Source organism: Schistocerca serialis, chromosome 9 (assembly GCF_023864345.2).
Source record: "Schistocerca serialis cubense isolate TAMUIC-IGC-003099 chromosome 9, iqSchSeri2.2, whole genome shotgun sequence".
NCBI classification, from domain to species: Eukaryota; Metazoa; Arthropoda; class Insecta; order Orthoptera; family Acrididae; genus Schistocerca; species Schistocerca serialis.
The window spans coordinates 93309235-93324135 of NC_064646.1; the positions used below are offsets into that span (position 1 = coordinate 93309235).

Genomic DNA, 14901 nt, shown 5'->3' on the forward strand with positions numbered 1-14901 from the left:
GTGCCTGAGTGGCTGGTACCAGAGTGGCTGCTGAGGACAGTGCACCAGGCTGACCCCGCAAAACAGGGTAGTTGGTCATGTCCCGTAGCAGTGGGGGAGGTCGATTTGTTCTTGGTTTCTTTTTGGGTGGACGAGAAGACTTCAGTGCCTTCTGGTAAACAGGGCACCCCCTCCAGGATGCCATGTGGTGGGGATCGTGCGTCGTTCCCAAACATCTGGCACAGGTAGGTTTCTCCAAAGCAGGAAGTGTGCAGTTCTCCACTAAATGTGGGCCAGCACACTTAACACACCGCAACGGCAGGGAACAGTAATTCCCAGTATGTCGTAAACGTTGGCATTTGCGACAGATGGCTGGCCCGTTGCGGCCCTCGTACGATTCAGTCCGGACTTTCGTGTACAGAAGATACCGTATTTGGTAAATCCGCTCTATGTCCTCCTCCGGGAAAGGGAGACGACGTGGGTAGGGCAGGGGATCAATGCCCTGGTCTCAGGATTTCTCTTGCTATACTGGTGGACCAAAGGATCTTCGAAATCGAGTCGAAGCAGTTCCTCCTTGACCTCCTCTGCCGTAACCTCTGGTGGCAAGTCCTTGATGACGATTTTGGTGCGGCGATTACCCGACGTCTGGTGGGTAAAGTAAGGCATCGCCTTTGATTTTACGAAGTCGAGAATGGTAAGATAGTCGTCCCTACAGTCAAGCAGGTATTTCACATGATCTTTTTGGTAAACAGCTCTCAATTGGCCGACAATGAGCCGCTGGAGCTCAGTGTTCAGTTTCGTGTAATTAGTGACATTATATACCACAATGGGGGGTATCCGCTCTTTCTTCAGAGGGCTTGACGGGATCTCTTGAGAAGGAGGGTCGGGAGCATGAGTCATTTCCTCATCCACAGGACCATCCGGTGCGGCGTCCCCCGGCAGTGGGGTATCGGAGCACGATCCGCTGCCACCACAGCCCGCGTGGGCGGAGGGACGTCTGGAGCGACGGCCAGAGGACTTTCCGACTGGGTCAGGGTGTCCCGAAGACTCGCCACTGTGGCGGGACGGCGTAGAGGGGGGTGCAGGTACAGCCGGGTGGTGGTCAGACAGAGCCGATGTGTTCGCCGCCTCACTACGAGAAAGATCAATTACTAGGCGGTCAGGTGAATCGTCGGACGACGACGACGACGACGCGGATGAACGGACCCTGACACGCGACGGTGGACGGTCTTCATGATGATCGGTTTCAGTGCCGGTTGTGTCCACCGGCGATTTGTGGCGGTTGGCGCGATTCAAGCGATCTTTCGCCCGTTCCGAGGTGGGCAGATCATTATGCGCGACGGGAGGCCGGGACGAGCGGCTTTTCCGACGCGGTTCTCCCCGAAGGGCGGCAGTGCAAGGGTCGGAGGGTCGCGAAGACTGCTTCGCGAGTTTCTCCACACTGGGCGCGGGTCCGCCTGACATGGCCAGGGGCCCGGCGCGAAAGGACTGCGCACACCAAAAACTTCCCAGCAATTCTGGGGTAATAACTACTAAAACTCTAACGCCGAAATATCGGATATACCAACGCTGTTAAACTGTGCAAAAACTGTGCAAAAACTGTAACGATACGACACGGTAACGCACTCGTATAATAACACTTTCAGGTATCCAACCTGAAGCACGAATGAGCATCACCGCTGAACAAGATATTATTTGAAGCGTACACTCGCGCAAATAACTGCGAGAAGCAGCATTATCGATGACGCTCTCTCTATTCCTTGAACTAAGAGAGCTACGGTTCGATGTTAACTATTGTGGAAAGATATAGTCTAGCTTCTGATCGTAATGAGTATGGACGAATGTACAATGGCTTGGGAGAGAAGGCGTTGTTGCGAGACCGCCATCTTTAATAGAAAGGAATTTTCTGATACAGTGCGTGAATAATAAGCCCATAAACCAACTTCTTGGCAGCATAAACAATGTGTGTATTATGAATTTTATTCTCCATAACAATTTCACATTTTCAGATACTTGTGCGTGCCCACATCTCTTTGGACTGTGGAAGCTCGAACATGAAAAGTCAGTACGGTCATTTAAACAAATCCACTTCAACGGATAGGCTTCCATAGAAAGGAGAATTGAACCATAGTTAACGGACTAAGATTCCTACAGATACAGCACGCAGTTCGACGACCAGCAGAGACATCGAGTACTTACAGTCAGCGTGCAGCGGCAGATCTCTAGTCTACAATGCTCAATACACTGAACATAAACGTCGTCTAGTGAAATCTGGTTATTTATTAATTTCAAATATATAAGCACTTTTCTTAGAGAGACTGAATACTAAAGAACTAATTCCTTGAATCAGCAATAATAATAGTAATTATATCAAAGCAGTAATTAAATAAATAATAATAATAATAATAATAATAATAACAGCAGGAGTTTACTTTTTGTCTGTTAAAGGAAATTTTCAGCACAGCTCAACATACAGTAATTGGGTTCAGGATGAAATAATGATTCTTCTCATGAGTCATTACAGTTCACGTGAGAGGGAGTTACAACTGTTCGTCACAGGTTCATTTAGTAGGCGCAAGAGCGACACGAGTTTGTTCAAATAACATTGTGAAAACGATTTAGCAGTGTGATACGCATCATGAATTAGTTTGTCATTAAAATTCCGATAACGTACACTCGTAGAAGAATCAATCAAGTTATTGCTTCCTCCTACGCCACACACTGTCTTGTGGCTTGCGGAGTGTGGATGTAGATGTAGAGAGAGATTAGAGCCCACACAGAGGCATACAGACAATACGTATATATTGTGTAAACTGAAGGTGGAAGGGAGAGAAAGTAAAGGAACTAATCGGATCAGTTGCATGGGAACGTTAACGCGTCATCAGTGGCGACGGGTGAACCTGTGCTCTTCTGCTTACTCTGCTGATGAGTTAACCAATGCGCACATAGTGTTTACCGCAGATGTGCGGACTTTCTATGCATGCCCCCTCACACACTTCTACCTTGTGTCACCTGTTTGCAGTCGCTGTCCTTGTTTTCTATTCTCTCTAATTTTAGATTCCAGCTGGAGGTCGATTATATGAATGCGCGGTGTCTGCTCTTTCCGACGTGTCCGGAAATCGATTCGACTAGATGAGCAATGAGTCAGCAGACTTCAGTGAGAATGCACGTTTACGTTATACCTCCAGCGGCAAAGCAAAATAAGCGAGTATGGAGTACATGGTTGGAGACTGCGAACGGGTGGTGCTAGCTGAGAGCCCGAGTCGGCCGGAGCGCGTGCCGAGGTAGTCCAGGAATTTCCGGTAAACACTGTGTCCCGGTGGCCCAGTGGTTAACAAAACTGTAGTACTATGCAAGAGATTCCAACGTCAGATTCTCAGTCTGGCACACAGTCCCATTATTCGCCGCTGATTCCACATAAAGTGCTGGTGTATCCTGTATCATTAGTTCCTTCCCTTCCCTTTTCTTTCTCCTCCCTGCACCTTCAGTTTAGCTAATGTGTATCACAGTTGCGCATTTCGCCCAGTGTCTGTTCTTTTGGGCATGTCCAAAAGAACAGACACGGTGCATTCATAAAATGCTACGTATATACCGAGAAAAGAGTCTGAAGGTAAAATAAGACAGATTAGAAATTGCACAGCAGCTTACCAAGAATATTTTTTTCCATGGCCCCTTCGTGAATGGAACCTGAAAAGAGAGAAACGATAATTGTAGGCACTCTATTCTTCACCACAAATCATTAAGGAGAAGGTGGATGGTTATAGTTTAGTTCAAATGGCTCTGAGCACTATGGGACTTAACATCTATGGTCATCAGTCCCCTAGAACTTAGAACTACTTAAACCTAACTAACCTAAGGATATCACACAACACCCAGTCATCACGAGGCAGAGAAAATTCCTGACACTACCGGGAATCGAACCCGGAAACCCGGGCGTGGGAAGCGAGAACGCTACCGCACGACGAAGAGTTGCGGACTATAGTTTCGTGTCACACCGAAAATGTTTCGTGTCACACCGAAAATGCAATCATTAGAAACAGACCAAAAGTTTGGATAACGAAAGGATAGGAAAGGAAATCGGACGCACACTTTTCAAAACACCTATCCTGGCATTAACCTGGAGCAATTTAGGGAAATGACGTAAAACGTTAAGTGTTTACGCCTAGACAGACAATGGAATTGCTGCCCTCGTGAATGTAAGTCCCACAAACCATAAGACGGCTTGCGGAGTGCAGATGTACATGTAGGAATGTGGAACGTATCAGGCTGTAGGCAGCCTCTTGTTTCTTTCTCCTTTTTACACTTAATCCATCGATAAGATGGGTCTGATTAATCAATAAATGCCCATGTACATGCAAAACTGTAGTATTATCCGTGAGAGTGGGTGATGACTGTAGGCAATTTCCGTTAATTCTGAAACATATGTTTAATGCATTCTTGTAGTCAGCGAAAACATTACCCAAACAGTTTCCTCTGGCCTCGGCTTACGTTCAGCTGACAAGGCGGCTGCCTGCTGTCGCATTTACAGCGGCAGAGGTTGGCTTGCGTCTTTGGCAGAATTAACCACGCTCAGAAAGGAATCTATTTGCGTGCTGAGTTCAGCGAACTTGCCTTATCCTCTCCAGTAGGCGAATATGAATACACGGGTTTCTGCACACGACAAACCACCCACGATAATGGCGTATCCAGTGAGATAACACCACAATACTTGCAGTAACAGTGGGTTGCCTCCACAAGCGAGATCTTTGTCTAATGCCGGTAGACTGTTGTCGCCTTGAGCGCGTACACACTGAGAAAACGTTGGTTGCTCGGAGCTCGGAATCTTTGCAGACTGTAATGTCCCATGGGGCAGCACTGACAAGTTGCTGGAAAGAGCAGTGTGGATAGGTCGGTGATCAGAGTGTTGTAAAAGAATCGACGCAGAACTATCCAAACGGAATTGTCAGGCGGTTCCGGTTTGGCGAAATTAATTACATTGTCTCGGATTGGTCAAAATGGCATGAGTGGTGAGCTCACAAACTGTGAAGGAGTAGGAGAGTAAAGTATCAGAAACTTCCTCTCTGAGAGCCGTAGTAAGCACTTCTTCTCCAGGAGCTACAGTACACGGACTTGGTCGTCAGGACGCGCAGACAACGGTATTCTTCACCACGAGAGGAGAAGCGATTCAGGAGCAGATGGGTCACCCCATACTAGCGTCTGACCCAGCCTGCCATCACACCACGCCTGGCCTCACGCAAATGATGTGAGTGTCACAGTCAAATCGTGTGAAACTCGTATGGGTTGATAGGCGTATTGGTTCATATTGATCAATCGGTTACTGTGTAATGATCTTTCGGCCATTATTTTATTCACTGAGGCTCTGTTTCTCTTTACGCACTAACCTTCCGATGCAGTCATCATCAAGACTTCAGTTCCGTGTATTAAAAGTGAGTTAACACGATCTCTTGTTTGTTCGGTACATTTTATGAGAACTTTTCCACTATTTTCTCTCTGAAGATCAACAATTATCACACTCTCGTATGTGTATACACACCCATTCTTCCGTGGTGGGTATTTTACTCTCGTCTGTTCAGAGCAATCATTGAATTCATAAAAATAAATGCAAATAGGTTGTACCCTTGTTTAGTTAAGTGCCTGATAGTCCCCGTTACTACTTAGTAATTACTAGCGTTTAATCTGGGCACACAACAACTCTTCATGTTTCCGTGCACACAATTCTTTTACATACACATGGGTCATAGTGCGGGACTTGCACCTTGAGGGGCGATGTTTAGTACATGTCAGTGACAAAAAAGGTCGGCTAGAATCTTACCCTGTGGCGTCTTGCAAATGTTAACACAAGGAAGGCGCAGACAATTGCAATAAAAGTTGATAACTTCATAAATATCAGTTTTATGATATAGCTTTTTGTGTTTTGTTGTAGGTGTGGAGACGCAGAAAACACTCAATTGGAGGACTGAGAGATTTTCTACCTTACAAAACACCCCAAGTCGTCAATAGCTCCTCAATCGAAATGTTTGCTTTTGAAGTACCACAAGTTATGCAACGTTTCTCAGCTTTCAAGTGGATATCTGAAAATAACAGACAGCATAAGACTAAAAAAATCTTGCCTGTTCTGAGACACTCCTCACGGTCTTGTTCTCTGCCGAATCCTCTTGCGACGCACTCGCATTTGATGGTGGGATCTCTCATTGCAGCATCAGAGCACCCTGCATCTTCGAGCGAACCTGCAAATTTCCAAGAATAACTTCAGTGTGAAGAATGGTGTTGTTGGTAACTTGAACAATGGAACAGCATCACAGAACAAACGTTCCGAGCAAACTGTCATTGAGGATCTCCTGGGTGCTAAAGATTTATGTCGAAGAACGCTGATCACAAATCACTTGAGAGGGCAAACTTAATCTGGGCTAGTAACCCGGCTTGGAAACGTATGCGCCGGTTTCCTTTATAGCGAGTGGGAATCTGGGTTGGCATTGGGCTCGGTGTCGGGTCGCCGTACGGGTACGTCGGTACCACCTGCGAGCCACTACGTGTTACCCCGACCGCTACCTGCCAGCACACACTCCACCACCAAAGGCTGATCGAACCTTACAAGCGCCCGACAGTGTACACACACACACAGTCGAATAGGTCGCTCCTACAGTTGACAAGCGGTTCTCATGACCATTCAGCCTGTGATAGGCGCCTTTAGGAATTCTACAGGATTATGTCTTCCTGTTTTTGAATATTTCCACCATGGGAAGCAGAAAGCAGTGCTACTGTGTGGGAAACGCTCTGGTGAACAGCGAACAGTGGTACAAGAGAGAGCACTTAATGCAGCATCGAAAAATTTGGAAATTTGTGGTAAGGACTAAGCGACCAAACTGCTGTTGTCATCGGTCCCTAGGCTTACGCACTACTTAATCTAACGTAAATTAATTTACGCTAAAGACAACACACACACCCATGCCCGAGGGAGGACTCGTACCTCCGACGGATGGAGCCGCACGAACCGTGACAAGACGCCCCAGACCACACGGCTACCCCGCGCGGCCAATTATCAGCATCGAGATTAACTAGACGTAGTCCAAGTAAAGGTAAGCAAGCGTACAAGAGAAACACTGAGGTGGAGTTTTCTCAAAACCAAACTTACACAGAGCTGACAAAAGTCATGGGATATCTCCTAATATTGGGTCGGGCCTCCTTTTGCCAGGCGTAGGGTAGCGACTAGACCTTCCATGGACTCAACAAGATGTTGGAAGGCCATTACAGGAATGCTGAGACATGCTGCCGTCAATTACTGCGAAAGTGTTGCCGGTGCACGATTTTGTGCACGACCTGACCTTTCGATTATATTCCATAAATGTTCGATAGGATGCATGTTGGGCGATCTTGCTGGCCAAATCATTCACTCGAATTATCCAGAATGTTCTGCAAACCAACCGTGAACAGTTGTGGCACAGTGACATGGTGTGTCTTCGTTTGGGAACATGAAGACCATGAATGGCAGCAAGTTATCTCCAAGTATGATCGGTTCAGTCGGACCAGAGGAACCACTTCCGTTCCATGTAAACACACGACACACCATCTACATCCATACTTCGCAAGCCACCTGACGTTGTGTGGCGGAGGGTACCTTGAGTACCTCTATCGGTTCTCACTTCTATTCCAGTCTCGTAATGTTCGGGGAAAGAAGGATTGTCGGTATGCCTCTGTGTGGGCTCTAATCTCTCTTATTTTATCCTCATGGTCTCTTCGCGAGATATACGTAGGAGGAAGCAATATACTGCTTGACTCCTCGGTGAAAGTATGTTCTCGAAACTTCAACAAAAGCCCTTACCGAGCTACTGAGCGTCTCTCCTGCAGAGTCTTCCAGAGGAGTTTATCTATCATCTCCGTAACGCTTTCGTGATTACTAAATGATCCTGTAACGAAGCGCACTGCTCTCCGTTGGATCTTCTCTATCTCTTCTATCAACCCTATCTGGTACGGATCCCACACTGCTGAGCAGTATACAAGCAGTGGGCGAACAAGCGTATAGAGCCATCACAAGCTTGCGCGATGCCTTGTTAACAACTATGGTTCAGGGCTTCATGCGGTCTGCATCACATTAGAACCCTGCCATCAGCTCTTACCAACTCAAATCGGGACTCATCTGACCAGGCGACAGTTTTCCAGTGCTCTTGGGTCCAACAGATATGGTCACGAGTCTTGGAGAAGCGCTGCAGGCGATGTCGTACTGTTAGCAACGGCACTCGCATCGGTCTTCTCCTACAATAGCTCGCTAACTCCGTATTTCGCCGCATTGTGCTGTCACATACGTTCACCGTAGGTCCCACATTGATTTCTGTGATTACTTCACGCGGTGTTGCTTGTCTGTTGGCACTGAAATTCTACGCAAACTCCGCTGCTCTCGGTCGTTAAGTGAAGTTCGTCGGCTACTGGGAGGTCCAAGTGTACTGTCATATCGCTGGTTTAGTAGTGGAGTATCTTTGCGGGCAGCCGCACCTAGAGAGCCGAGCACGGGACACGAAACTGTTATGTTGTGTAGTGTGTAGCTCTGCATATAAGAAGCATCGTTAGTATTCAGGTTGAAGTGTTGCTACAAGTGCTACTATAGTAAAGTGATTAAATATGGAAGTAATTCAGAGGAGAGTGCGTCAAGATGTAATTAAAAATGAGCAGTGCCGCCGATAACGTATTTGTGTATCCTCTCGTTGCGTGTCGCACAGTATCAATCATCCGCGCCGTGTTCGGTCTCCCAGAATGAACTGATGTGAATCAGTAGAAATTAGTTACCATAAAAGAGCGCAATCAGGTGCCAGTGTCTTGTAGCGAGCGTGAGAACGTGCGTTCGATCATCGCGCTTCCGCATCATCAACCATCAGCCGCGCCGCGACGGTTACGCGCACGCTCGTACGAGTGAGAACTGAGAACCAAAAAATTAGCTTTACGAACAATGTTATATCATTACTAGTGACAAGGAGGACTGTTACCAGATACCTGTATGTGTGACGAGCGTAAGAACTTTCGTTCGATCATCCAGCTTCCGCATCATCAACAATCACCCGCATCGTGTCGATTACGCGTACGCTCGTCCGAATATCTTTTGGGCTGTTAATCGTCAAGATTGTTAATTAGGATAAACATTTGCGATTTAGAGTGTAAACAGTGCAACCTGTGGTTTCCATATCGTCTCACAATATAAATGTTCATACCAGACAAAGGACAGTGTTGCATTTTAACGTTGAGTGGCTCCTCTAAACCCGCTTGCATATTTCGATAGATATTTGCAGGCAAGTCAACAGCAGTTTGGAGAAGGACAATACGACCGCCGCGGGATTATCAGGTACGTAATGTGGACAGGGCGCACGGTCAAGGAACGACAACCAGTTTAAACGGTCCCCCACCCCCATTAGTACTCCCGGGCGTGTTACACGTGGTGACAGGTAATGGCTGAAATTTGGTATTCTCGGCCCACTCTTGACTCTGTGAATCTCAGAATACTGTATACGCTAAAGACTTTCGAAATGGGATTTCCCAAGCATCTAGCTCCAATTACCACACCGCTTTCAATGTCTGTGCGGCCATAATCACGACAGATGGCTTTTCACATGAGTCATCTGAATACAAATGACAGCTTCGCCAATACAGTACGATTTTATACCTTCTGCGCGCGATGCTACAGCGCGATGCTACAGCCATCTGAGTATGATCACGACGCTATCCTATGACTTTTGTCGCCTCAGTGTATGTCTTCATTCAGCATGATAATAGCCATGTTAATAATGAGAAGCGTTTCATTTGGATAAAAAGCCTTAGTACGATTTTTGTCCGAGTTTGACCATTATTTTTTATGAAATTATATTTGTAAATGCTGCCGATTGGTCCAGTAGCTGTGTTATTACATTGTAAAGCATTACGCGTCACTAGGATGAGCAGCACATTAGGCAAGTATGAACAAAGGGAGCAGGCAGCGCGAAGCAAGCGAACACAAGTTGGGGGGGGGGGGGAGGGGCGCGAGGGGGGGGGGGCAATCGTAGTGTACTGGACTTAGGAGTCCAATTTCAGAGTGACAATAACTTCAGGTACTTGGTGTTAATACTGAAAGAAGTGGAAAGTCCCACTTTCAGAATGTGAGACTATATGTTGGTTGTAAGTTGATTTTTGTGCAGCAAGTGACAGTGTAGGGCATCTGTTGAATCAGGGAGACTATACACGAAGAAACTGTGCACGAAGTTTAAAATTTTTATAGTGAATTACGTTCATGTACATTGTACACTTAAGAGTTTGATGATTTATTCGCGAATTGGAGGGACATTTCGAAACAGTAATTGCGAATTCGGCTGCCAGCTAGCTGCTAAAATGATATGTTGCCTAGCCAATTTCATAAGCCCAACTCTAGTTACGATTCTTTATTTATGTTGTAGTTACCAAATCAGTAAAAACTTTACAAAATTACCAGTTTTTTAAAAAAATAGGAACTATTTTTACGATGTGTGATCAGTTTCTTGAGAACAACTGGATGATAAAAACAGTTACAAGTAAATAAAAGATGACAAGTTGCTAAATAACTAGTGATTTTGTGTTTTACACTGATGTAGCCAGCAGCCTGCAAGAGAAAATCAGAATCAGTGAGTTATCCGAGACTTCATTATCAGTTTTCAAGAGGCGAAAGCATACATTTCTTCCAACTGATGTTATTTTCGTCTGAACTGTTTAACACCACTACTGAACTTTCAGCATTCAATTAATTAAAAATGAGTTGTAGCGAGCGTGTGTCTGCAAAGAAAAGTTCTATATAGAATCAGTGACCATTAAGCTTTAATAATTTCCGTCACCACTCACACGAGAGAGGTCAACCAAAAAACAATCTACTAAAGGTCAAACTTAGGCTCTTTTGTAAGGAAAACGTAACATACTTCACTTATTGCACAGTGAAGAAAGTTCTGCTGTCTATGGAATGGAAAGTCTCGATACAAAATCCAAAACATCTATAGAAAAACTGGTACAACATTTTGATAGTCTTCCCTCTATTAGTGGTAAAGATAAGAAATGATCCAAAAGACAATGGCTGGCTCACAATGGAAGTTAGATCATCTAGCCAGAAACCAGCAGCTATGCACACTCTTTACAAAATATACACAAAAACGGTCGTAAAACAGGCAAAAATAATGAAAAATGATGGGTGTATAAAAATTGTATGAGCAAAGTAAGACCTATGTGGGACATCATAAAAAAAGAAACGGCATAAAATAAGAAAACCTATGAGAATACTGTCATGTTATATCATAATAAAAATATTTCATAAATAACAGAAACACTAAAAATATTCAACAACTACTTTCAGCAAAAATGCCGAAATATTAACAAAAATCTGTGTCAGTGGAAATCATCAGCCAGTGGCAAGATCAACAACTGTAAATTACAAATGTTTGTGGATCATGCTAGCAGGGGAGGAAACAGTCAAATTTGTTACAGATCTAAAAACCAGATATTCACCGGCAATCGACGGTTTAGCTAACAGAATCGTGCAGGTTTCCCTCCAAAATACAACTGACCCCCTCACTCACGTAAGTGTCTGCTCATTACACTCAGGCGTCTTTCCAATTCAGTAAAAAACACACGGGGTTACTGCTATATTTTATGCTAGTGACAATGGTGAAGTTATATTTCATACGCGTAATTCATCAGCAGAAATGCTCGTAGCATTATGTAGCTTATGTGATCAGAAAAGGTCAGCAAATCAGAATATCAACACAGTCATTATACTTGCAGAGGAGATTCCGTTACACACGGCGACCGTGAGAAAACTCTGTAATCAATGCAATCTTTCGATGAGTCCGGTAAAGCAGTACAGCAGTAGGGTGAGTGCAACAGATATTTGCAACAGCTGCACTTCGTGTTACTCTGGGCCGGCCGAAGTGGCCGTGCGGTTAAAGGCGCTGCAGTCTGGAACCGCAAGACCGCTACGGTCGCAGGTTCGAATCCTGCCTCGGGCATGGATGTTTGTGATGTCCTTAGGTTAGTTAGGTTTAACTAGTTCTAAGTTCTAGGGGACTAATAACCTCAGCAGTTGAGTCCCATAGTGCTCAGAGCCATTTGAACCATTTGTTACTCTGGATGCAACGCTGTTTAGGAGTAAATAGCAAAGGAACTGTGAACTGTGTTAACAATGTTTATTCGAGAAGGAAACCGTCAACATAAACATAGGCCTCGTTTTTAAGGCATGATGACAGTCAACATTATTACAATGTCTGATACAAAGTGCAATCAAAGTCATATTGTTAGTGAAATAGTAAACTCAAAATTCTGATTTGTATAAACTGAAATGTTTCACTAGACAGTGAATTTCCGTGAATTGTGATACGAACTGTCGATTTATATTCCACATTCTTCAGGTCTACGGCGGCAGTTTGTCAGAAGGCAATAACGAGTATTATTAGCAATAGTTTAATGTGGCAGATGTTGTTGTTGTGGTCTTCAGTCCTGAGACTGGTTTGATGCAGCTCTACGTGCTACTCTATCCTGTGCAAGCTTCTTCATCTCCCAGTACTTACTGCAACCTACATCCTTCTGAATCTGCTTAGTGTATTGATCTCTTGGTCTACCTCTACGATTTTTACCCTCCACGCTGCCCTCCAATGCTAAATTTGTGATCCCTTGATGCCTCAGAACATGTTCTACCAACCGATCCCTTCTTCTAGTCAAGTTGTACCACAAACTCCTCTTCTCCCCAATTCTATTCAATACCTCCTCATTAGTTACGTGATCTACCCACCTTATCTTCAGCATTCTTCTGTAGCACCACATTTCGAAAGCTTCTATTCTCTTCTTGTCCAAACTGGTTATCGTCCATGTTTCACTTCCATACATGGCTACACTCCATACAAATACTTTCAGAAACGACTTCAGATATTGCAAGAAATTAAAAGCTCTCATCAAGAAGTCAAAGACACTAGAGGGGAAATAAGCCAGGAAATTACAGGCTGTCGTCAAGAAATTAAAAGGAATATGCACTGCTGTTACAATAAATTAAGCTACGCAGTGGTAGTTTGCGAACTTGGCTTACTAGTTCATTTAATCAAAAACATGACTAACTCCGAAATGAATATCATGTCAAACATGAGGGACTGAAAACTGAAATTCAAGATTTTACGAAACAAACTGACGAACAACGCCAACAAAGAAAAGCTATGTAAAATTCGTGTCCGAGATGACGAAATTGCGGACGACTGGTGTGCTTGCCGCAGTAACAAAGAAACGATTATTAAGTTAATTGGTGGCATTCAGACGCAATGCAATAAGTTTATCAGCGTAGTAGACAAAATTCGCCGGTAACTATTAGCATGGTCCCGATGAAGGTTCGAGTCCTCCCTCGGGCATGGGTGTGTGTGTTTGTCCTTAGGATAATTTAGGTTAAGTTGTGTATAAGCTTAGGGACTGATGACCTTAGCAGTAAGTCCCATAAGATTTCACACACATTAAAAAACTATTAGAATGCGACAAAGGATCGAGCAAAGTAAATTAGGTGTTTGTACTGTTAGAGATTAACGCAGCACTGGGTGTAATAGATCACAACATAGCTAATGTGCCTGAAGAGGGGTTAGACAACAGGATGAGTCCACAGAATCTAAGACTACGAAGCCAAGCAAGGTAGCCACGCCGTAGCTTTTATCAAAGAGTTTCCGGACTTTCAAAATAATAAAAGAAAACGAAACGATGTGGGTGGTGGTCCTCAACTATCTACCCTCTACATCTACATCTACATCCATACTCCGCAACTCACCTGACGGTGTGTGGCGGAGGGTACCTTGAGTACCTCTATCGGTTCTCCCTTCTACTCCACTCTCGTATTGTTCGTGGAAAGAAGGACTGTCGGTATGCTTCTGTGTGGGCTCTAATCTCTCTGATTTTATCCTCATGGTCTCTTCGCGAGATATACGTAGGTGGGAGTAATATACTGCTTGACTCTTCGGTGAAGGTATGTTCTCGAAACTTCAACAAAAGCCCGAACCGAGCTACTGAGCGTCTCTCCTGCAGAGTCTTCCACTCAACGTTGCAATATTAAAAGTTTTGGCTGGTTTCGTTGTCCAGGGCCTGGGATACGCAGTTGCTGCGTTACAGGCCAAATACTGCTGAGTCTACTGTATACGATACGAATATGCACATGAGTCGAATGGTCGAAGGTTTGTATCACTCGGCAGTTGCGAATTATGAAAGTAACATATAAATTTATAAACGAAAGATTGCAATTTAATAAAATCGGCAGGTACTATCTTAACGACTTTAAATGATGAGTACGATAGTAGAAGTACTTTTGAGGATGCGGTATATTTCTGCAAAACACTTATCTGCGACCACGCGCGAACTGCTCCACTGTCCAAGTCTTTCCGCCGACTCCGCGTCCGTCGCGCCATCGGGTCCAGCACTTACCGTGTCCTGTGTCCTACTGTCCAGAACTGCCACACTTCCTAACTGCCCTCGTGTCCTCTCTCGAAACGATCCTCCCTCCCCCCCCCCCCCCACACTTTCATACAGTCTCACCGTTAACGAGCGCTGTGATTGGCTAGAGCGCTCCCTCCATGTCTCTAAGCCAAGATACACTCACAAACTTATTTAAGAACATACGAAATACTGGATATACATTTAAATACTTGACATTAAATAAATATTCGTACGGCTGGACCATAAACACGCTCTAACACACATTATTAAATACATAAGCATATTAATTAAAAATATATCAAAGGAATAGAACAGAAGTAAGCCAGTAGCTTAATGTCTCTCTGCCTTCTAAAACACAGTAAATAATTGACCAATTTCTTCATGAATAGTATATATCGGATATAAACAAAGATATAGATGAATAAATATATTTATAAGCATGCTGCTACCGTTTTTTCATGTAACTGTGGAGTACTTATGGCCTGATACGATCGA

At 44.6% G+C, this 14901-nt stretch overlaps 1 protein-coding gene across 1 annotated transcript in view; it reads right to left on the reverse strand.

Annotated features, from left to right (window-relative positions):
- The window catches only part of LOC126419391 (uncharacterized), a 211532-nt gene extending 197131 nt beyond the window's left edge, over positions 1-14401 (reverse strand). The window contains exons 1-3 of the mRNA XM_050086579.1: positions 14395-14401; positions 6090-6206; positions 3628-3666 (exon numbers count right to left, since the gene is read on the reverse strand). Coding sequence (XP_049942536.1) covers positions 3628-3666; positions 6090-6171 — 121 coding nt within the window. The 5' untranslated portion in view covers positions 6172-6206; positions 14395-14401. The remainder of the gene's footprint in view (positions 1-3627; positions 3667-6089; positions 6207-14394) is intronic.
- Between the last annotated feature and the right edge of the window lie 500 nt (positions 14402-14901).